The sequence below is a fragment of the Callorhinus ursinus genome, unplaced genomic scaffold (genome assembly GCF_003265705.2).
Source record: "Callorhinus ursinus isolate GAN/ISIS: 27379988/994484 unplaced genomic scaffold, GSC_fseal_2.0 scaffold4, whole genome shotgun sequence".
NCBI classification, from domain to species: domain Eukaryota; kingdom Metazoa; phylum Chordata; class Mammalia; order Carnivora; family Otariidae; genus Callorhinus; species Callorhinus ursinus.
Genome location: NW_027397066.1, coordinates 140,621,606 through 140,646,009, shown reverse-complemented (window position 1 = coordinate 140,646,009; position 24,404 = coordinate 140,621,606). Strand labels below are relative to the sequence as shown.

The window sequence follows — 24,404 nt, the reverse complement described above, 5'->3', positions numbered from 1 at the left end:
CCTATTATTTATCCTTATTTTAATAATTATATTGTTTGTTGTCATTTCTCTTCTAACATATAACTTCTTTTAGGATATGGATTTCTTATAATTTTCTCAAAAAATAATTGTTCTTTCAAAATTTCCAATTTCCCTACAGTCAGTGTTCTGTAATTAGGTATTTGGTCAAACTATTCATTTAACATTTTCTCTCAAGAATATTTTGGCAAAGATTAACAGTCATCCTCTACACAGATTCATAGTTTCTCACCCAGAATCAAGAATGAGGTAAGACCTGGAATAGAATGCTGAAGAAGCAGAACATAGGTTTTTGTCTCTCTGAGCATTTGGACCCTCAAGTCCTGGCTCCCCTGACAGGTCTCAGATGACTTCAAAAAAGAATTGTTTTCTTTTAAAAAATATCATCCCATCTCTGTGAAAATCCATTGGAATTTTTCCATTTATATTCATTGATATGGACTGAATTGAACCTGTAGATTGCTTTGGGTAGTATGGACATTTTAACAATATTAATTCTTCCAATCCATGAGCACAAAATATTTTTCCATTTATTTGTCTTCTTCAATTTCTTTAATCAATACCTTATAATTTTCAGTGTACAGATCTTTCACCTCCAGTGTTAAGTTTATTTCTATGTATTTTATTCTTTTTGATGTATTATAAATGGAACTGTTTTCTTAAATTCTCTTTCTGATCTTTCACTGTTGGTGTATAGAAATGCAACCAATTTTTGTAAATTGATTTTGTATCCTGCACCTTTACTGAAATTGTTTATTAGTTCTAATATTTTTTTGGTGCAGTCCTGAGGGTTTTCTGTGAGGAATATCATGTCATCTGCAAATAATAACAATTTTACTTCTTCCTTTCTGATGCGAATGCCTTTTATTTTGTTTCTTGCCTAATTGCCCTGGCTAAGACTTCCATACTTTGTTGAATATAAGTGGCAAGAGTGGGTCTCCTTGTCTTATTCCTGATCTTAGAGGAAAGCTTTCAGTGTTTCACCATTGAGTTTATTGTTAGCTGTGGGCTTGACATATGTAGAGGTATTTTTTCTTTGTACCCAGTCTGTGAAGAGTTTTTATCATGAATACATGTTGAATTTTGTCAAATATCTTTTCTGCATCTATTGAGATGGTTATATGATTTTTATCCTTCATTTTGTTAATATGCTGTATCACATTTATTGATTTGCAGCTGTTGAAGTAGTGCCTTTCATTCTGGAACAAATCCTACTTGATCATTGTGTATGATCCTGTAATGTGTTGTTTAATTTGGTTTGCTAATATTTTGTTGAGGATTTTTGCATCTTTATTCATCAGGGATATTAGCCTGTAATTTTCTTTTCTTGTAATATCATTGTCTGGCTTTAGTATCAGAGTAATGCTGGGCTCATAGAATGAGGGTTTTTTGTTGTCGTTTGTTGTTTTATTTCCATATAGTTAACATACAGTGTTATACTAATTTTAGGTGTATAATCTAATAATTCAACAATTCTATACATTACTCTGTGCTCATCAGGACAAGTGCAGTCTTCAGTCCCTTTCACTTGTTTCACCCATCTCCCACCCACCTCCCCTCTGGGAACCATGAGTTTGCCCTCTATATTTAAGAGTCTTTTTATTTTTTTGGTTTTGCTTTTTTCGTAAAATGAGTTTGGAAATGTTCCATCATTTTTTAAATTTTTTTGGAAGAGTTTGAGAAGGATTGGAATTAGTTCTTTTTTAAATATTTGATAGAATTCACCACGGAAGCCATCTGATTCTGAGCTTGTCTTTGTTGGGAAATTTTTTAAGTCAATTATTAATGATGGAATTATACTGGAAAACAATCACAACAAAAGAACAATCTTTTGAATAGAATAGTTTATTTAGTGAAATATTTCTTTGAAACATAAAATGCAAAAGATTGTCAAGTATGTCAGTATGGATGCCTGTGGATTTATATATAGACATTCGCAGTCATGATTTTCACAAGTTTCACTCCATATCACATCAAGTAATTGTTTTGTGTGTGCATGTATGTGCACGTGTTTAATACCTGTATCTTAGAATGATTAATTGTATTTTTGCTGGGCTTCTTGGAATAGATTTGCTTACACTGAGGTGTATGAAAGCGTTATTTTTGGTCAGTGGGTGTGCATTTCTCTTTAGCTATAAACTAAGGTGATAAACATTTTAATTTCTGAATTTAAAATAGTCTGTTCAATTCTATGTCCTTTTGGTAAAGTTTTGTGTTTGTGTGTGATTTTATTTTTGGTTTTTGGTTCTGTGTTTGTTCGTGTGTGTGGTTTTTTTGTTTGTTTTGTTTTTGTTTTTGTTTTTGTTTTTGTCCTTGGTGCCTTAATTTCTTCCCTTTGCTTATCAGAGAAAGACAGAGGTATAGGAGAAACTGATATTGGAGACCCAGTGGCAAACGTCTTGCTAAAACCATTTTAATCAGTTGTTTGGATAGTAATCGGCTTGGCTGAAAGTTCTTGTCATGGATTTCAAATGGAGCTTTTAGTATTCTTATAGTCATCGTAAGTTGCAATCTATTGTTTTGTGATGGATGAACTTTTTAAGGGTGATGGTTTAGAATTTCATTTATATTTGTCAACATTGTCCCAATTACATTTGGAAGCATTTTGTTCAAGGTTGCAAGAAACAAAATTGTTTTTTTTTTTCCTTTTTTCTTGACCTTTATCTACACACGTTGTCTGAAGACTCAAAGAGTCAGAAAGTTTTGGTTATCTCATTTTGGGTATAGCTTTGAAGGGAGAGTGTCATTCAGTAACTACTGAAGCACAAAAGATTGTTGTCTTGGCCTTTTTGTATAGTCATATGCTGTATTCTTTCCATTTCCAATAAATGAATAATCAAATGTTCAATAGTGTTCTGGATATTCCAGAAAATTCCCCATTATTCCTTGCTTTCCAATTTTTGAACTTTGAGAGGGCTAATTTGTGCAAGTCCAGAGTATCAAAATGAAGACGAAGGAAAATCAGGATATGGAAAAATTCTTCAACATTTTCTATTGTTTTTGGCTTTAAGTTCAGGTCCATCTTTTAAAAATATCTGAATAAAGTATCATTTGCTTTTTTATTTTCAGATGAATCACTTTGATCTCTTAAATTTTCTTTCACGCTGCTATATCCATATGTCAAATTCTAATTTGGAGCATTTAAAGTTTCAGCATTGTAGTTGTTTTCTGTAGTTGAACATGAATTAGTGTGAGGGTCATTTTTTGTCCTTAAAAAAGTCTCCACAAACATAGGGCCAGCAGAGACCTAATGCATTTGCAGTCCAGGGTAAGAACCAACTTGCTTATCAACTGAAGCATTTGTTAGTGAGTAGCTCAGAGTGAAGAGATTTATGGGATTAGTGATTACTAGTTTCCATTGATGATTTTCTGAAATCTCTGTTCTCCATGATAGTTCCTTCATTAAAGGATAACTCCATAACTGAAATATCCATTGTTTACCATTCTGTGTTCTTTTGTGAGCATGTTCAGACAAATTAAGCTCTAACACCTGTTGTTAGATGTAATTTCCAGGTGGTTCTGCACTATCTCTTCTAGGTAGGAGGTTTTTCTTTTCAGGAACAGCTACTTCTGAATCCAAATTCCAGTGAGATACATTCTCATGAGAGATGTTTGACACACACAGGTTGGTGCCACATTTCTATTTCTTCTTGTTTATTCCCCACTTCTTTGAAATCCCCATGGCCCATATGTTATCCCCAGCATTGTCTCCAAGGACACCGTAGCTTTCAACCCCAGGCCCTTGCACATGAGCCGGGTGAATGGCTTGTTGGGTGCCCCCTCCACCTGGGCCTTCCTGCAATGGGAGTACAGGGAGGGCAGTGGGCATTGGCTCCCTCAGCTGTGGACAGCCTGCCAGACCTGCAGCCAGCCTCAGGGTAGATGTCAGGCCTGGGGCCCAGGGTAGGCCCAGGAAGACCAACCTTGGCTGTGGCTGGGATTCTGCAGGCTTCCCCAGAAGCCAGTGGGAGGTTTTTGATTATTAATTCAATTTCCTGACTAGTCACTGGTCTGTTCAGAAGAGAAATTTCTTTAAGCTCAGTCTTCTTAATTCAGTAGATTATATGTTTCAAGGAATTTATCCACTTGTTCTAGGTTGCCCAATTTGTTGGCATATAATTATTTCTAGAAATCTCTTATGATTCTTGTATTTGTATGGTTATCAATTTTAATATCTTCTTTTTCATTTATAATTTTACTTATTTGAGTCTTCTCTTTTTTTCTTGGTAAGTTTAGCAAAGGTTTGTCTATTTTATCTTAAAAGTAAAAACAAAACAAAACAAAACAAAAACAGCTTGTAATTTCATTGATCTTTCTATTGTCATTTTAGTCTCTTTCATTTATTTCCTCTCCAATCTTTGTTTTTTCCTTTCTCTGATAATTCTGGGCTTAACGTTTCTTCTTTCCTTAGTTTCTTGAGCTGTAAATTAGGTTGTTTATTTGAGATTTCTCTTTTTTCTTAATGTAGGTGTTTATCACTATAAACTTCCCTCTTAGAACTGCATTTGCTGCATCCCAAAAGCTGTGTTGTTGTGATTTCATTTTCATTTGTCCCGTGATATTTTTTTATTTCTCTTGATTTCTTCTTTGACCCATTAGTTGTTCAGGATGTTGTCTAATCTCCACAATTATTAATTCTGGTTTTATAACTGATTTCTAGTTTAGTACCATTGTGATTGGAAAAGATGCTTCATATGATTTCAATCCTCTTAGATTTATTAAGGGTTGTTTTATGGCCTAGTATGTGATCCATTCCGGAGGATGTTCCTTGTGGGCTTGCAAAGAATGTATAATCTACTGCTATTGGCTGAAATGTTCTATATATATCTGTTATGTCCCTCCCATCTAACATGAAGTTCAGGTCGAGTGTTTCCTTACTGATTTTATAGCTGGATGATCTGTCCATTGTTGAAAGTGGGGCATCACATTCCCTGCTGTTATTGTATTCCTGTCTATTTATCCCTTTTGATCTGTTAATATTTGTTTTACATATTTAGATCCTCATATATTGGTACATAAATATTTATAATTATTATATCCTCTTGATGAATTGACCTCTTTATCATTAAATAATGACCTTTTTTGTGTCTTCTGACAGTCTTTGCCTTAAAGTCTATTTTGTCTGGTATAAATATAGGTACATCTGCTTTCCTTTGGTTTCTATGTATATGGAATATCTTTTGCCTCCCTTCACTTTCAGTCTATGTGTATCCTTAAAGCTGAAGTGAGTCTCTTGTAAGCAAGATATAGTTGGGTCTTGTTTTTAAATCCATTTAGCCACTGTATATCTTTTGATTAGGGAATATAGTCCATTTATATCTAAAGTAATTATTTATAAGAATCTACTTACTATTGCCATTTTGTTCATTGTTCCCTAGTTGCTTTGTAATCTCTTTTGTCCTTTCTTCTTCTCTTGCTTTCTTTTTTGTTATTTGATAATTTTCTATAGTAGTACACTATGATTTCTTTCTCTTTACCTTTTGTATATCTATTATATGCTTTTGCTTTTTGGTTACCATGAGGTTTATGTAAAACATCTTCTATTTATAACAGCATTTTAAGCTGATAATAATTTAACTTCAAATGCATAGTATCACTTATATGTGGCATCTATAAAAATTGAACCCATAGAAACAGAGAAGAAAACAGGTTGTCAGGAGACAGGAGAGAGAAACAGGGAGAGGTTGATAAAAATGTACAAATTTTAAGTCTTAAGATGAGTAAGTTCTGAGGATTTAATGTATAGCATGGTGACTATGTTCTGTAACACTGTAGTGTGGAATTAAATTTACTAAGGAGTAAAACTTAAATATTCTCTCACACACACAAAAGTAAATATGTGAAGTGATGGATGTGATAATTCAATGAGGGGAATCCCTTTTGTAATGTATACATATTTCAAAGCATCATGTTGTACACTTTAAATATCTTACAATTTTATTTGTCAATTATATTTGTCAATAAAGCTGAAAAAGTCACCCTACTTTTCTGTGTGTTCTTGATAGAATATATTAGTTTGTAGCAAGCTATTCCATCATAATTCTAAATAGAAATCAATACAATTTAATCAAGCAGAATAAATCATTTACTTAATGGGAAAGTTAGTGGCTTTTCTTTTTTTAAGGGAGACTTAGTTTTGAATATATTAGTATTCAAAATGATAAATATTAAAACAAAAATCTGAATTATAATTACTTTTTAAAATTTAAAATATAATGGGTATATCAACTCCTTTTCAGATACATTTTCTTTATCACAGACACAATGTGATTTTGGAAAAATTATTATTTATTTTCTGTTCAAGTTCCCCATCTGTAAAATTGGAATAATACTTATCTCACAAGCTATTGTGCACTCTAAAAATGCTGAATCTGAATTAAAAATCAATATAGATATACATTAATTATGATATCTTATTTAAGAAATCTTTGAAAACATGTTTTTTAAACAATAGATTTATTAATGTTGATCTCCTTCAGGAAGAGCTAAAGGGAAAAGGAGAAACAGGAAAATTAGGAAATGGTCGCTTCAAATTGAGAATTTTATTTTTGTACAATTTATGGTATATAGAAACTTTCATTTTTAAAATTTAGTTAAATATTTAATTCTTATGGTTGTGAATTTAATTTAAAAATCTTAAAGATCACAAAATATGTTACATATCACATGCACTTATATTCTCAATATTATGTCATTTTATACATTACCAGTTGTCTATTTATTGGCTTTCAATTCAAAATATGTTTTTTCATTGCCCACTGTGGCAAATGGAGCTGGTACCTTTGCATATTTGTCCTTTGCTAGCCTCATGTTAAGCTCTGTCCAGGCAAAGCACTAGATGACATTACCGGAGGAAAACAGAAAAACACCAGGCAGATACATGTTTTAAATTTTAAATTTTACACATTGTTTTGGCCATCTTATTTCATACTTTCCGTTTTCTTTATTTTTTATGTAATTTCCCCCCCCCTTTTAAGCTATCCTTAATATTTATTATTTTTAAAATTTATTTTCCTTCTCTATCGGTTAGAAGTTACTTATGCTGGTTCTAGTCTTTCGGTTACCCTTATAACTTTACTAGGTATTTAACAAAGTATAAAATTAATCCTCTCCTCAAACACTATGAGGAACTTAGAACCCCTCAATCCAATGATTCCTCTTTAATTGTACATAATATTTTCTCATAATTAATTCCACTTCCTCTTCAAATTAGTCAGTGCTATTATTTTTATAGTATTAATATCTTTTAAATTGGTACATAATCACCAATTACTTTGTTCACTATTCTTTCTTGCGTATCACTCATTCCTGTTTTCATTTTTCTTCTAGAAGAAAATCTGTTTAACAATTATCTAGGGGCACCTGGGTGGCTCAGTCAGTTAAGAGTTTGCCTTCAGCTCAGGTTGTAATCCTGGGGTCCTGGGATCAAGTCCCACATCAGGCTCCTTGCTCAGTGGGGAGCCTGCTTTTCCCTCTTCCTGCTCTGCCTGCCACTCTCTCTGCTTGTGCTCTGTCTCTCTCTGACAAATAAATAAAATCTTAAAAAAAAAAAAAAACCAATGAGTATCTGTTAGTGGTAAACTTTGTTTTCACTAATCTGAAATTGACTTAATTCAATTCCCATCTGTAACTAGTAGTTCAACAGAGTACAGAAATTTAGATTAACAATTATTTACTATAAATACCTTGAAGACCTTATTTCAAAATGTATACACTGTATTTCTGAAAGTAATTCCTTCTAGGTAATCTTTACTTTGGTTGCTTTTAAGATGTTTTTCTTTAACTTTCTGTTATTCAGTTTCAGTACTCTGTGTCTGGGTGTAGTTTTCCTTTTATTTATTTTGTTTGGGAACTTACTGAATGTGAAGATACACATCTTCCAAAAGTTCCGAGGCATTTCAGATATTGTCTATTCAGTATTTTATTTTCCTCCGCTCTCTATATTCACATTTTAAACTCCTAATAATATATATTGAATATTCACATTCTATTCCGTATCTCTAAATATATTCTCTCATCTCTTTGTCTCTCTCAGCTTAAACTCTCCCAGTTCATAAATTATTATCGGCATCTGTACCTAATCTAAATTTAAATTTCAATTACTGTATTTTTTTGTTTCTACAAATTCAACTTATTCTCTTTAAAAATCTCAGTATTTTGATAGTGTCTATACCTTTTCCACAAATATTCTTTCTTTTTTTAAATCATTTTACTCTACCTGTGATAATTCTAGTAGCCAATGTCCTAAAGTTTAATTATGCTACTTGTTATTTTGGATTCCTTTTACCTAAACATTTCATAATTTTTTTTTTATTGTGGCATCACATCACATTCAATTAAGCATTATCTGTAGGGCCACAATATTGCAAGTATATGCCCCTAGAGTGCTTTTATATGAGTATGCTCTTGAGAGGTCTGAGTATCCCAGGGATTTTACCAACATTTTAAACATAGATGTTGACTTGAAGAAGGAAGCAAATAGTGAGGCAGTGAGGCATTTCACTGTCCCACAAATCATACTGCAATTGCAAAAGATCCCTTTTCCACCAATTAGGCCAGCATTGATTGGAGATTTTGGGTTTCAAGAATCTTAATGTGTATCATAATAAGAATTAGAATTTATCAAGCACTATTGGTGCTGGCCATTGGTAGTGCTTTTTGTAAGTTATATTGTTTAGTTCTATTTCTTAATTACATGAACATCAGAATTTTGATATGCTATGCCACCCCCATCATCCATCTTGAGAATGAATAATTTACGAGTTAAAAATACACGTGACTGATGGAAAAAAAAAGAGTTAATTTCAGAGGACAATTGAAATTTTAAAAAGAACAAATGCAAGTAAGATAGTAGAAAACCAAGGATAAGGAAAGGTTGATGTTAATGCTTGTCTCAAAATGCAAACCAGGCTACTTGGAATAATGTCCCCAGAATGGCTGTAAAATACAAATGCATGTTTTATATTGCAATTTTCACACTTTGTGATTGCTTTTAATTAATGTTTATCTCTTAAACTAGAATTTAACCTTCACAAAAGCAAAAATTGTGATTTTTTTTTCAACCTTTCATTAAATTTTTAGTACTTAGCACAGTGCTGAGCATATTCGAAGGAATTAAGCAAATATTTATGGAATGAAGAAATAGATGAAATAAATGAGTGAATAAACTACATGGTTGTAATATGTCTTTTGGGTTGAAAATGACAAAACTTGTTATGAGGACCCTTTACTCCCAGGGAATTCAAACACAAATAACAGACATTCAGTGGTATAGAAAGGACTTTAACAAATTTATTAGATCCTTGTAGAAAATTTTCTTGTAATTTACTTTGAATTTTAATTATAGCCTCCTAAAGAATGTTCACTAAATATTCTTTTAGGGTAGCTTTATCTAAACTTAATTATCTATAATACTTTCACTTTGCCTTTTCTGGCAATCTTCCTGTTTAAATAATTTAATGACATTCCCCTGAAATAAACCCCTCCCCCTGACCTCAACCTTATCACCATTATTTTAGCATTTAGCTGTCATTTCTGAGTCACTGATTCTGACATAAAAATATCATGAGGGAATATAAATGCACTTCTACATTTTGATTGAAAATTATCATTTTTAACTAAATTTCTAGTAGTTACTCTTTTAAAAATATTCCTAATTGAGCTTTTGACAGATATGAGATTTGTTAGTTCTTAGATATGTTGTATAGTTAAATATTATGACTAATATAATCACCCTATAATATTTAATAGAAGCAGCACCACTGGATCTGGTTTTTTAAATGTAATTTGTAAAATACACTGAAGCATTAAGCACGTTTACAGTATTATAAGCTGCTTTGAATAGCCTTAGTGGCTATTTTTATTTCAGATGCAAATATGCCAAAAAGCTTGATAGTTGGGCAAAAATGAAATGATGTATAACTGGTTTCTCAGCTACAAACAACATAGGTAGACAGGGCTCAGTAAGAGTGGAGGGATTGGTGAAGCTAGTAGCTTGTATGCACATAGAAATAACACATAATAACACAAGTAATTTCATTATTTACTCAACACCTCCACCCTGGCAGCTAAGGCAAGATCCGGTACCAGGACCTTTTGTCCACATGTCTTAAGCTGCATGTTGGCTTCTTAAGTCTTCAGTCTTCATCTGCTTTAACCCAGGTATGTTTCCATTTCAAGTTTTCTAAAGTTAGAAGTTGATTTTATGGTTTTAATTTTTTATTTAAAATATTGGATGAGAGGGAAGTTGCATACAGTGAGATGTACTCAGGGCCCTATAATCTTTTTGGAATCATTCTGCATAGTCTCTGCACAGGAGTTGACTAGAGTCACAGGGCAAGCCTGGACACAGGCTGAATATACTGGTGCGGGGCTGAAAGAGGCGGGGAGGTTGTGGCTGGACAATGAAAAAAGGTGATGTCAACAGAAAGTTTGGAGACTAATAATATCTCACAACATATTAGATCCATCCATTACATCAATTATTTCTTAAGCTAATGACAATGTGTCTTAATTTTATAACAATAACACTAAAGATTAACAGCTAACTGTTCGTTAGCGACCACTTACTATGCATTGAAGCATAAAAAGCTTTAACTCGTTCACAGACCAGCTTTTTGTTGTCTTTTTGATATGCTCATTTTACATAATTTTTCTTATAAAATGGAAGGCATTACTTCAAGTCATAAACTTTAGAAGGTAATTATTTTTCCTGTTTTCTTCCTCCCATGCCAGATTTCACAAGTGGTATTAAAGGTTTTCCAAAAAGCAAGTTTTATTCCCATTGTCACTAAATACAATTTCCAAACATTTTGAGAACTGCTTTATTTTTAAATGTCACACATAGCTATAGTTTACTTTTAAAAAGTAATATTTAGCCTTATGAAGAATAATAATTAGTCATTTGGTGCGCTTTTAGAGATTTTCTATATGGGAAAGCAAAATTTAATATTTCAGGCTTACCATCAAAAATACAGGTGTAAAAGAAACCAAATAAAAAAGACTAAGAAATTTAAAAACAAAATTGGACAGAATTTGAATCTGATACTGTGATATATTAAAATTAGTTGTACATAGCAAAAATCCAGCCAATACAGGAAGGGGACATTTGGAGACTTTGGAAATACCATTGCTGTTTCTCATACAATTTTTTTAAATGTTGTTTTGTGAATTATGCTAAGTCATGACCTCATTAATAAAGTAGATTAATATTCAAAATTGACTTGAAAAATAATTTAATAAAATCATATTAAGTAGGAGCAGTTTTTTTCTGTGTATAGTCAGGATTGTATAGGAGTTAGAACTTTGGCAAATAGAGAGCACAACCAGTATACTGCTGTAGGGGTTGAAAATAATTTACAAAATTAATTTAATAAAATGTTTAAAACAGTAACTAACAATTATTAACAAAATAACAACAAAGCTGTTTGTACTTTCATTTAACAACACATTTAAAGCCAAAATTGAATTAATATAAAAATAATATGCAGCGAATTGGTATCTGACATAAGATACAATAAAAATTAATGTTCACATTGAAGACCTGAAGTTGCAACATCTCCATAAATGCCTTCTAAGTATCTTTTCACTTTCATTTCTCGGTTGTGTTGATTGCAGCTCATTGTGACCTAATAAGATGTCAATTGTAATATCCAGAATATTTCTTAAAGTAGAACACTACATTTCCCCTACTACACCAGATAAAATAATTTAATGTATTTATTTTAACAAAAGGTCCATCCATGGTTACTAACTCTGAACTACAGAGTAGGTGTCGTTGTTGTTGTCTAATTTCTAGCACTACCTGTGGCTCTTAAAGATATCTACAATTGATATTCGAATTGTCATGCTGTTCCTGAAAAGAACAATATATTTATCCTGAAGGTTTTACTGTAATTCACCCCTAAAATTTACTTTATGTGGAAATGTTTCGTCATAAAAACATGTCTACTATTTATATATGTCAAGATTGATTCTACTACATTTTGTAGAACAAGCACAGATTTTTGTATCAGACAAGCTGGGTTTCAACATCTAACTTTACACAGTGACCCTGGGAATATTATATACCTTCTATGAGCCTCCATTCCTGAACTACGAAATGAGAACATCACCACAACTCTCAAAGGGTAGCATAAAGTTTAAAAAAAAAAAAGCCAGTGCCCTGTGCCTAGTACTGGGCTAGGCATAGTGTAATACACTAGGTGTTAATGGTATTTTTTCCTCTTTCCCATTGCTGATATATTTGGCTAATTGAAGATTAATGAAAAAATATAGAAGAAGTTACTGGAATAAATCAGCTCCACTAAAAAAGCTCATTACATCGCAGGCAATAGTTACACATTCCCAAAGGAACATTGAGTAAGATCAAAAGACTGGTTTTAAAAATGTATTTACATATTGTAATTCATATGCAAGAAAATATTTTTCAGGGTAACAATGACAAAAAATGAATAAACTACACCTGTGTGTATAGTTTAATTTTGTAAAAATAAAGAAAAATACCCAATTTTATTAAATGTCAAATGTTCATGGACAGGTAACAGAAACAAATTTACTTCATATAGCAATCTACATCAACATTAAAACATAACAAAATAGAGTTTCTATAAAGGAAAAAGCCTTTTTTTAATGGCATGGATAATAATTAGAAGTTCCCATTATTTGTCCATGAAACCTCCTAAGAAAGGTGCTACTTCAGACAGGATTCTAGTAGAACTTGGCACATAAATTGTAACTTTTCCACCACCCACTGCTTTTCACCTTCTTGTAGCTTCACTCATTCAGACAACCTCACATATACATACACAATATTAAAAACACGCATGGCTTTCAAGCAGAAAATTCGTTTTCTACAACAAAAGCAGGTCACCATATTTATACCCAATGTTCTCAGTCATGGAAATGGATTTTCCTCACAGAGCTGCTAATTAACATACGTTGTTTTCCTCAAACTTTCAAAAAGTGTGTCTCTCGGAGGATCTGTTTGATCATGTGCAAGAATTCTAAGGCATTATAAGTAATTGTTCCACAGGACAAGTGGTGCCCTTGCAATGATACACTCTTGATACACTTAGCAAGTCTTTAGTCTTCAAATGCCACCAGACAGACATAGGGAGACATTCATAGTCTACAGGTGGTTGGCTCAAAGGTCAAAAATTTTGTTTAAAAAAAAACGTTTATGGAATAGCACCATAGAAAGTCTTTCAGAAACAAATCCTTTTTCCCAACATTGCATTTTTTTAACTGAATCCCAAGAAGAGAAAAAAAGAAGAAGAAGAAGAAGAAGAAGAGAGACCTTTCAATGACTACACAGCCTACTTCCATTTCATTTCATTTTTTTTTTTTAAATACAACACTAACCATGACAACATCAGCAATTACAACTACAACAGATCAACAACAGAAAAGACAATAGCAGCACTGGTGACTTGAGAACGGGCCATCCAGGCCGTCACTTGGAAGAATTCTGTTCACACCTGTTGGGAGTTCTCTCTTGAAGTGCCCAAGACATCACAACACTTCTTAAATTTGGTGTGAAAAGGCAGCACTTTCACTGAAAGAACTTGAGTTTAGCGATCAACTGGGCATTTTCCAGCACTTAAATAAATGATGCCTAGAGTTTAACTGCAGTAATAGACAGTATTGGCATTTCCAACTTGTCAAAATGTCAGTAAAATGAAGTGGTCTCAAGATCATTCGTGTTTCAAAGAGGTGAATCTGGCCTGCAAGTGAAAATAATGAAGCTGAAATATTCCAGTTTCCAAAATTCCGGACACGCCCACATTTAAAGTACAAACCGCCCTCCAAAGACTCCCATTTTGCAACATCCCATGTGGATCCGTATGCAAGATACAAAGCCAAAACAATTATCCTAAGATACAAGAGGGTTTTTTAGTTTATGACCTGCAAGATCATTTGATTTCTCCCAAATCTCGAAAAATTGTCAAAAAGAAACACGCTGCAAGTCACAGCCCCTGAATCGAACTGTTTGAATGGCAAGGCATCTATGTCAGGCTGTGAACAAAATCTCTGGAGTCTTCCTTGAAGTTACATGATGCCTTCTCACCAGCTTTATTTATATTTATACCACCCAGCATGGAGTTTCAGTATCTTGGCAACGTTGATCAGAGCTGGCTTGAAAACTTCTCTTTTAGCACAGAGAGAATCCTGTCCTCATAAGTCTTCTTCTGGTCAAACTCATTATATAAAACATTTGTGCTAATATCTTCATTTAAAAAAAAATACGTCTTCTCTCCATTATGCACATTCCTTTATGTTTTGATGGAGGTTTTGGTGTTATTTTTTGGTATGCATAGTATCTGGATATCTAATGCTTTTGTATCTTATATGAAATCCTTTCTTGTTGATTGTGTCATCAGTGTGAAAATGAATTAAAATCGCATCCCCAATTGAATAGATCTCTTCTGGTGGCTGAAGACAAAAACAAACAAACAGGCAAATAAACAACAGAATGAGTCACTTTTTTTCCTTCAGTGTAATTCATGTTTGTCTGTTTTTTTTTTTTTTTGGTTTATGATTTAATTCTCCCAACAACTTTGAAAAGTGGGTATGAGTGACTTCTTCATCTTACAGGTGAGCAAACCTGAGTTTCAGAGAAGCAAATGACATGCTCAAGATCATAGGCACTGATATGGCTGGGCTTGGAATATAAGTCTCTTTCCAAGTTCTGGAACTTGGTGGATTTTTTCCCCAAAATTTTAAGCCAAGTTCCTTTGATTTACAAGTAAATAAAGTAAGGTTCAAAGAAGGTAAAGAGATATTAAATGTGTTTCAGAAGGAGCTCTGAGGCAGAGCCACTTCCAGAATCCCAATCATCCATTCCTTCTTGCTTTAATAATCTAAACACCAAGAAGTTTTTTGTTTCATTTCAGCTGATATTTGGAAAGGAATTCAATACCATTCAAGTTCAGTATTATGTAAGCAATAGACACGGGTGGACAAAAAAATGGGACTAATGTTTTCGGAACAAAATATGTATTCAGAAGACGGCTTGATATTTATGCAGGGAGTCCTGGGGGAGAAAGCATGAAGGAAATCTCAAGCTTTCCTTTTTCTTATTTCTCCTGGTGACACTCTCTGACCTGTATCGGGCATTCTGTCCCATGCACAAGTGACACACTGCAATGGAACGGCATTATGGCAGCACTGACTAAGCCCACATACCAGGTGGTGGTGCCTGCCATTCAGCAAGCGTCTTCGTTGAGAGGGGAATGTCAATTTGAATTGTGTGCATAATTCCTTTTCCTTTATGCTTTAATTTAGGAAGCTTACCAAATCGTCAAAGGTGGTGTTTAAATTTATTGCCTTTAGATTCTTAAATGTTTAAACATTTATTGCACAGTAAGAACATGAATAACAAAGTTAGAATGTGAACAGGAACCAGCACTTATACCTACTAAATTCTTCTCTCTTGTATGATATTATTGGGGAAATTCACTAGATGGAGAAGAGGTAAGGAAGAAGAGGCAATAATAATAAGGTGTAACCTTTTCTCGTAAAAACATTGCCGATTTGCATATGGTGCACATAACAATCATGAATCAATGGGCATTTTCTACCATGGCTATGGGATCCTGTTGGTACTGTATTTACCCCTGATCCACAGAATCGACCAAGCCCCACCGCTGTCGAATCGAGACCGTCAAAGAGCTCAACATAGTCATAGCCACAGTCGGCTTCTTCCTCCACTTCAAAAATCTGGAAGGATAGCTCCAGTCGAAAGCCCCGTTCTGACACTAACAGCCATTCACAGTCCACTTGTCCCGGGTAGTTGTTATCACCAAACTGCGCATGCGAGTACAGATCTCTGGGTTTCGGGTCTGCTCTCAGTCGGCCTCCACACTCTGCTCAGGAAAGAAAAATGACATAAATTCAGTGAGTTTTAACAAGTCCAATTTCAACCTCAATGCAGTGTAACCGTTCTCTAACTTCTGAATGCATTTACATCATCAGATGTGTTTCCTATAATCGTAGAGTGTGATGGTGCACCAGGTCCCACCACAGGCCCTGGACACAGAGCTTGCTGGGTTGGAATATCACCTCCAACACCATCGAGCTCAGTTACTTCAAATGAGTGATGTCGCTTCTCTGATCCATAGGGCAAAATGCAGATGATAATGATAGTACCAATCTCAGTGGATTTTGAGGATTTAATGAATACATGGAAAATCACTTAAAACAGTGCCTAACCTGTAGTAACTCTCATAAATATTTTGTTACACATGATACTGTTTTTAGTCTCAAATAACTAGTTTTCAGAGGGAAAAACAAAAGTCAGTATCTTAAGTCAGGTTTAATCTTACTCATTTAAGAGCCCAGAATCCAAAGGAATAAGAAATAACTTAAAAACTGGCAAAATATATAAAACTCCCATGTGTGTATATGCATGATATAGAACTCTACATAGACTATATAGAACAATTTTATTTAGGTAGAAATATTTATATAACTTGGTTGGGAAAAACATACGCGCATCTTTAACTGTAATAACATTTGCAGTTCCAGAACCTATTAAGTGTATTTTGTGTTTGTAATAAATAAAAAAATTTAAATTCTCTTTTCACAGCTTCTTTTTCAGAGAGATATTAATAAACACATGGTTTACCAGTTATTACTTTTGTCACAAGAGGTAAATATACCAAATAACTAGATGAGTATGCACAAAAATGCACAGCTAGTATAATTTAGAAATGAAAGTTTTCAAAAAATTTTCTCAGAAACTTTGTAATCTGAGCCCCAAAACTTCCTAATGACTTAGAGATTAAAAAAAACAAAACAAACAGACAAAAAAACCAAACACCCAGAGATTAAATAGTAGATCCCCTCCAACCAGTACCCATGCAAACTTATGGCAGGGGGTCAGGGGAGAAGAAGATAAAAAAGGGCTATCAAAAATGTTAGAAGAAAGTAGAGTTTCTTTCTGTTTCTGTTTGTCAAGTCCTGAGAGGTTCCTGGGAAGCAGTGATTTCAGGGCTAAAACCAGGAAAGTCCCAGGAAAACTGAGATAAGTTGGGAGGGGACAAAACCAAAAATCCAACATGGAAAGACGTGGACAAGCCAGGACCCTAGATACGAAGACACCACTGTAACATTTTCATGGTCATCTGCAACCAAACAGTCCCGGCGGCACCCTGTGAGGACGGATTACACAACTAAAAACACTTAGTTGGATTTTTCCAATTTGTATATGGCTTACCCACAACTGATGATTTTAAACAACAAAATATGTCTGAATCCGCAGGATGAAACCCCATTCAGATGTATCTAAATACGCGTAGGCTCAACCAAACCTACCGGCACTGTTACAGACAAAGACATTGAGATTCTTGTGTGTGACTAACATATGAACGAACTTCAAACCAGGGTTTCAATCATGAGAATGACTCCCCCACTGGGCTGTGTTCCATGAAGAATGTAAGTGTCCCTCCACGTTCCAGGTGTCAGGTGGGGCATCTTGCACAATCTATCGATATAGCATATAGTATATACTGATACTATTGCAAATGTAAATGAGTTAGAATCACCCTGAAAGCTCAACTCATCTCTTGAATCCCATAGACCGGAAGCCAAACATTCTACCCTTCCTACCATGGTGCTTCTCTAATTCCAAAAATTATTGTCCTTCCTCTGTGACAGATCTCCACAGCCAAACGACCTGGGTCCAAATCTGAGCTCTGCCCTTCATCAGCTGAGGGACTTTGTCTCACACTCCATTTCTAAGACAAGGATCATACATAGTACTCACATCATGGGGTCTAGATGAAGAGTGAATGAGTTAATATATGTCAAATGTTTGAAGGACACCTGACACATAGGAAAGACCATATTAGTGTAAGCCATCACCATTACAATCATTACTGTCTAGTGAGAACATCTAAATGCCATCATCTGTGCTGTTGCTAGGGATCCATTCAGGTATGAAATGAAAAGCCAGAATAAAATGAAAACCAATTTAAAACATTAATCTGCTATCATAAAGGAAGACTTGTGTTTTTGAAGGCCAGTAAAATATTTTGTGAAAAATATTTCCAAATTTAATATATAAATGTACAAACCAGTGTAATCTCACTTAGAGAATTTTTTAAATTCTACCTATTCTCAAAGTTTGATATATAATTCCCTGATTTGTTTTGGTTTCAACCTAAAAAAAAAAAAAAAAGCTGCCAGCACTTGGATTACTTTTATTCCACAGCCAGGAAGAGCTGAAGGAGCCCACTGGGAGATATAAGGAAAGCACTAGTTTCGGTGTGTCTGCTTTGCAGAAGCAAAGTAGCAGGACAAAAGACCAGGGTTCAGAAGAGACAATTCTCTGCCAGCGCCAACTTGGAACAAAAATCAAGGAGGAAATGAAGTAGTCGAACAAAATGGAAAAGGAGATTTCACGAAACCTTTGTGAATCTGAAATTGACAGTGAAGAGTTATTATTTGGTTTTATTGAAGACATCTAGAAAATGGCAATATTCAAAATAAATAAATTACATTTAAGGATGACTTAAAATGTTCCATTATGTTTGTCTATTTTCATTTCTCTGTTTCAGTACACAACGGCCTTCCTATGGATCACTGATCACACTAATAAATCTGGAATTAATGATCCAACCATGAAAGAGAGAGAGAGAGAGAGAGAAAACTCAGTCCACAGGATAAAATTTTTAAGAACAAAGATTTAAATATTATATGCACAAGATGTGTGATTTTAATATGCCCTGAGAGAAATTCCATAAGCAGAAAATTACAGGCAGCGTGAGGGCAATTTGAGAATCCTTGAGGCAGTTCTTCAAAATATGGTTACTACATCATTTACTATGGTCCCTTTAAAGGAGGTATTTAATTAAATACATTTTCTGCAAATATTCCTATCCATTTACCAAGTTGGAACAATATAAAAGTAAGGTAGCATGTCCGCAGTATTGTTTTTAAATCAGTTGTTTGCAAATACTTTGTAAGCTGCCAGAACATCTTCTACAGAATTCTGGAAAATGAAAATGAAGCTGAATAAGAAAGGTGACAAAAAGCGAAGAGCAGCTGGTGGGGGGGGGATTTCATTTTAATTTGGAAAGACATGATTGTTTATTTCCCCATAAAGTATTAAATTCCCAAAGAGGTCCTGTAATTTGAGCCTATACATGCTTTTAGTGGGCATTCTAATTTAATTGAGTTAGATCAAAATAACTTCCTTTCTAAGAACTTTAATCATGCATTATTTGACTTTTAAATGTCATTGATGCATAGTACAATGCTACAGCAAAGAAGTCCTACCAGACAGGCCATGTCTTATTTTTTTTTTTTAATGTTTCAAGTTTTTATTTAAATTCTAGTTAGTTACATATAGTGTAATATTAGCTTCAGGAGTAGAATTTAGTGATTCATCACTTACAGCACTCATTACAAAAAGTGACCTCTCCTTAACCATCACCCATTTAACCATCTCCACCCCACCAGCTACCCCCATGCCCCCGCACCTCCCTTCCAGCAACCCTCAGCTTGTTCTCTATAGTCAAGAGTCTCTGTTATGGTCTGCCTCCCTCTCTGTTTTTTTCTTTGGACAGGCCATGTTTTAAAAGACTATTTTCTCTCCACATTTCCCTCTTTTTCTATATTATAGCCATATCCTCTGAGACAATACACAGGATATTTTTTTTACTGATTTGTTTCTTCAATAAGTTTATTTAAGGGTGGTGTAATACCATTCATTACCTGATTAAAATATAGTTGGGCTTAGAATTTAGACCTACCATCAGGGGGATAAAAGGACTCTTTCCAATAAAGTCCTTTTCTCATGGATTTTTTTCACAGTATTACTTGTGAAAAAAAATAGCCATAAAACCATATTAGAGCAGTATTTCTAATCACCTGGTTTCAAAATTCATGGTATTAGAAGTTTTTCTCATGGATAAAATTCAAATTGTATATAAAAAATATAAATTTACTCAAGCAGATTAAAATGTGTATGTCAGGGTCCATTGATAATAGTTACACGTATTCTAGAAGGCAGTAAATAATGAATAAGTGTTCTATACATGTAGCAAAAATGGACTGATGTGGTACTGGACTTGACTGTCTTGTCAGTAGAAACTGACTGAAAAACCAAAAGTACAGAAACTTCTGAAAATCAGAGGCTACACTTAGACTGTATGCTTCAACAGGAGGGAATTCCTTCTATTTTCCTGTAAATTCCCACAAATTCCCAGCTTTTGGCCATAAATTAGGAATACCTTACAGTGTCTATCCAAAACAGGTACCAAATAAATATTTGATGAAAGACTATGGAATAAATGAACTTGTTAAAGAGCAAGCTTGGAGAAGAGATAAATAGTAGTCAGTACATAAGAGGGTTTCAGCATGTTTGGCTATTAGAAATTAACAGTATGAAACAAATAGACCCAGAAAAGATAGCTGAGTTAAGTAGGAGCAAAAATTTACGGGTGAAGAGAAAAAAAACACAAACAGATAATACCAAAAATGTTGACAACAGCAAATGAGTAGCAGTTAAGAAGCCAGGATTCTAATACCAACTGTTATTTTTTTTGTTCTACTTTGGTTGTCATTTAGTTTTTAGTTCAGAATCCTCATATGTAGGATGACAGGCCTGGATTAAACAAAATCCAAGGCATGTCTTGCCTAACAAAAATGTGACAGGTGGCTCACGTGGATATTTGAATGGGTGTGAACTGAACGGGGAAATAAAATGAGCCTAGTCAGTTACATACTTCAAACAAAGGGTTTTTTAAAACTTACATAAGGAAGCATTCAGTCTCTACGTATCGCTTCAGCAACAGTGACTGGTTTTAAATCGATTTGCTTCCTAATCTAAAACTTTTACATGAAGAGAAAATATACTATGGTGGAATGTATGCGAGGCATTCTGGAGACAGAGTAAGGTTAAACTCCAGGCTTTGACATAATTTTAGAAATCTCTGCAAATTATTTAATCCTCTAGATTTTCAATTTCTTTTTCTGAAAAATGAGGATAATAATACATCATATAGTCTTTTAAGGACTCAATATATGTAAAGTGTATGTTAAGTACATGTGTGTGCCTAAAATGCCAAGTGCTTGCTATATATACCATCAGATCTCAATATAAGATCTCCTGAGAACTTAATTGGATCCTACCAATGGATTCTTAATGGTAATATAAACAATGCAAATAGGATCCATGAGCAAAGGCCATACAAATTAAGGAATCATGGAGGTTAATAGCTATAATGAAACTTAAAGAGTATTTTACAGATGAGGAAACTGATATCCAAAGAAATTTCTTTTCCAAAGTTCCCAGCTAGGTAATGGCACAACTGGACTAAAAACCCAAATGTACCTACGTACTGGAACATAATATAAATCTTAATCATTCTACTCACAAAGGGTAAAAAGAGATTCTATAAAAGTAAGTTTTTATTAAACTAAGAAAGGGAAATTCACCATGAGAGACGATGGACTCTGAAAAACAAACTGAGGGTTCTAGAGGGGAGGGGGGTGGGGGGATGGGTTAGCCTGGTGATGGGTATTAAAGAGGGCACGTTGTGCGTGGAGCACTGGGTGTTATGCACAAACAATGAATCATGGAACACTACATCAAAAACTAATGATGTAATGTATGGTGATTAACATAAGTATAAAAAAAGAAAAAAAAAGAAAGGGAAATTCATAGGTAAGTATTTTAAAAATATTTGGTCAGCTATTTCAAGAATTTTGACAGCATATTTTCATACTGCATTCCTGGAACTTGTGATAGCCAGATATATATGCCATAAACCCTATGCTATCAGGAAAGTACTGATGAAGTAATGGGATTGCAATCACTCCACCCCTTTAATGCATAACAAATTATCAGGAAAATATTTAAAGAGTAAACGTCAAGCGTATGGAAAAACCTTTCATTAGTATGAAATTTCTGTAGTCCCTGAAAGATTCTTCTTAAACCAAAATATTTATATCACTCATGAGAAATAATTAATTTGCACTATTAATGAGTTCAACCATTACTAGTACAAATCAGATAAAAATTCTGACAATATTCACTTTCTCATAGACTCCAATATAAATCTAATACTTATAATAAAATACACTAAAGTGGAAAATAATATTGGACAATGGAATAATTAAAATTCTGATTTCTCAAACAAAATTAAACAAAAAGAAAATAAAAACAATAACCAGAACCCATGACAAAAAATTGCTGCACTTACATTGTTTTATGGACAAATTTGTATACTATTACACTGTGTATTATATTATTACATCAAGACAGTTCTACAGGGCAGTCTCAATAGTTTATTCATCAATAGTACCACTAGGTGGCACTATAAGATAAATGACTTTAGGAAACTACAAACAACTGACTTTTTTTTTTTTTTAAGATTTTATTTATTTATTCATGAGAGACAGAGAGAGAGAGAAGCAGAGGGAGAAGCAGGCTCCCTGCCGAGTAGGGAGCCCGATGCGGGACTCCATCCCAGGACCCTGGGATCATGACCTGAGCCGAAGGTAGACGCTTAACCATCTGAGCCACCCAGGCGTCCAACTGACTTGTTTTTTAACTGAATGTAAAAAAAGGACATTTCCTAGACATTTATGAAATACAGTATTAAGCTGGCCCCAAATTATTAAAAAATGTTATTCTATATTTTTTCCTAAAATCTTCCATATATTTCCTAAATTATATTTTATTTCTTGAAAACTTCCATTACAAAGTCAAATTAGGGATTAGGATTAGAAAGATTGTATTGCACACTAAATAAAAGGAAAAACAAATGAGACTCTGTACAACGGAGAGATAAATTCCAAATCAGACTTACAAAAATACATTAATGCAAAAGCTAGCCAACCAGGTAGGATGTTAGAGAAAACACGATTCTTGAATACTAAGACATAGATTTCTAACTGTTAAATAGAGCATATAAATCAAACGGCTCAAGTTAATATGGAATCCATTATACAAATATTTAGAGATAGTTCTACTTGATCATACTTGCATTGGACATGAATCAGATCAAACTATTGCATTGCTTTCTAAACGTTCAGCAACTACAAAGATATTTGAGTAGGATGCTACATAGCTCTCAAATATTTCACACAGTGCTTCAGTGAGATTTCTTCTGCTGTGCTCAGAGATTCATTAATGTTCCTGTTGTAGGATCCACTGCATTCACTGGAAGAGAAACCTAGATCAGGAAAGAGAAACATGACTCTAATTTGCTGACCTGTAGAATGTGTGGCTTGAAAGCCTTTCCTTTGAACAGATGCATCAGAAACAAACCGAACAAACATTTTATTTCCAGTAGCCACAAGGGGCTCTGGTATCTTGTTCCCACATAGTCTTCCAAGAATTGGTGATTTTTCTGTTTCTCCATCGAATACTTCCAAGTGATCATAAGCACATTCTTGATGCTGCTCGATCTCAAACTCACCAAAGGCCTATTAAAAAAAGAAAGAAAGGGAAAGAAAAACAAAAACAAGAACGCATATCACTCAAAATGGGTTCTTTCCTTTGGAGCAGAAATTCACATCAATAAAACATGCTCAGGACATACAAATAAATTAACCCGTATAGAACATTATTGAAAGAAGTGTAAAATCAGTAGAATGTAAAGTCTCTGAAAAAACATAATGAGGAAAACAGCACAATAACTCCATGTGAAATTCTATTATTAAACTATTGCAACTAAATCACAATCAAAACTATCACAAAACTATCACAATCATCTCCAGGATTTAGACAAGTTATAATAAGTGATATTTTACTCTGAATATAATTCTAAGTTTATACTGAATGCATCAGAAAACTTTAAACACTTGCATTTTAAAAATTGATTCCTTCTGGTTTTGATGATCATAAACTATTGAATATCATCCTACCTTGGGGCATTTAAACTAAGAAGAAAACCTAAAAAAATAACTTATATTTTCACAGAAATTAATTAAGCACAGTAAATCTTAATAGAATAAAATAATGGGAATTTACACTGTATACTTTTTATTTTTTTAAAGATTTGATTTATTTGACAGAGACACAGCGAGAGAGGAAACACAAGCAGGGGGAGTGGGAGAGGGAGAAGCAGGCTTCCCGCGGAGCAGGGAGCCTGATGCGGGACTCGATCAGCCGAAGGCAGATGCTTAACGACTGAGCCACCCAGGCGCCCCTATACCTCTTTATTTAGATCTTACAACCCATATTATTAGAAAATACTACAATGGTTTTAGGCTAGTTTTTTTTTTTTTTTTTGAGAACCTACTTCTCCCTTTCCCTCTGCCTGCCTCAAGGCTAGATTATTTTTAAGTTACTTTTAAGATAGATGGTACACTTATTTTAGAGCTTGCAAAGTTTAGTATGCCTTTAAAAGTTATTCTAATTTTCCCGTGTA

At 33.9% G+C, this 24,404-nt stretch overlaps 1 protein-coding gene and 1 pseudogene across 4 annotated transcripts in view; both read right to left on the bottom strand.

Annotated features, from left to right (window-relative positions):
* Nucleotides 1–2,115: 2,115 nt before the first annotated feature.
* Nucleotides 2,116–6,828, bottom strand: LOC112825798 (protein FAM217A-like; annotated as a pseudogene).
* Nucleotides 6,829–9,325: 2,497 nt separating this feature from the next.
* The window catches only part of TLL1 (tolloid like 1), a 216,871-nt gene continuing 201,792 nt past the window's right edge, over nucleotides 9,326–24,404 (bottom strand). For all 4 annotated transcript variants that reach the window (XM_073892462.1, XM_073892461.1, XM_025874003.2 and 1 more), the window contains 3 exons: nucleotides 23,244–23,457; nucleotides 15,634–15,884; nucleotides 9,326–14,451 (listed from right to left, as the gene is read on the bottom strand). In XM_073892462.1, coding sequence (XP_073748563.1) covers nucleotides 14,317–14,451; nucleotides 15,634–15,884; nucleotides 23,244–23,457 — 600 coding nt within the window. In that variant the 3' untranslated portion in view covers nucleotides 9,326–14,316. The remainder of the gene's footprint in view (nucleotides 14,452–15,633; nucleotides 15,885–23,243; nucleotides 23,458–24,404) is intronic.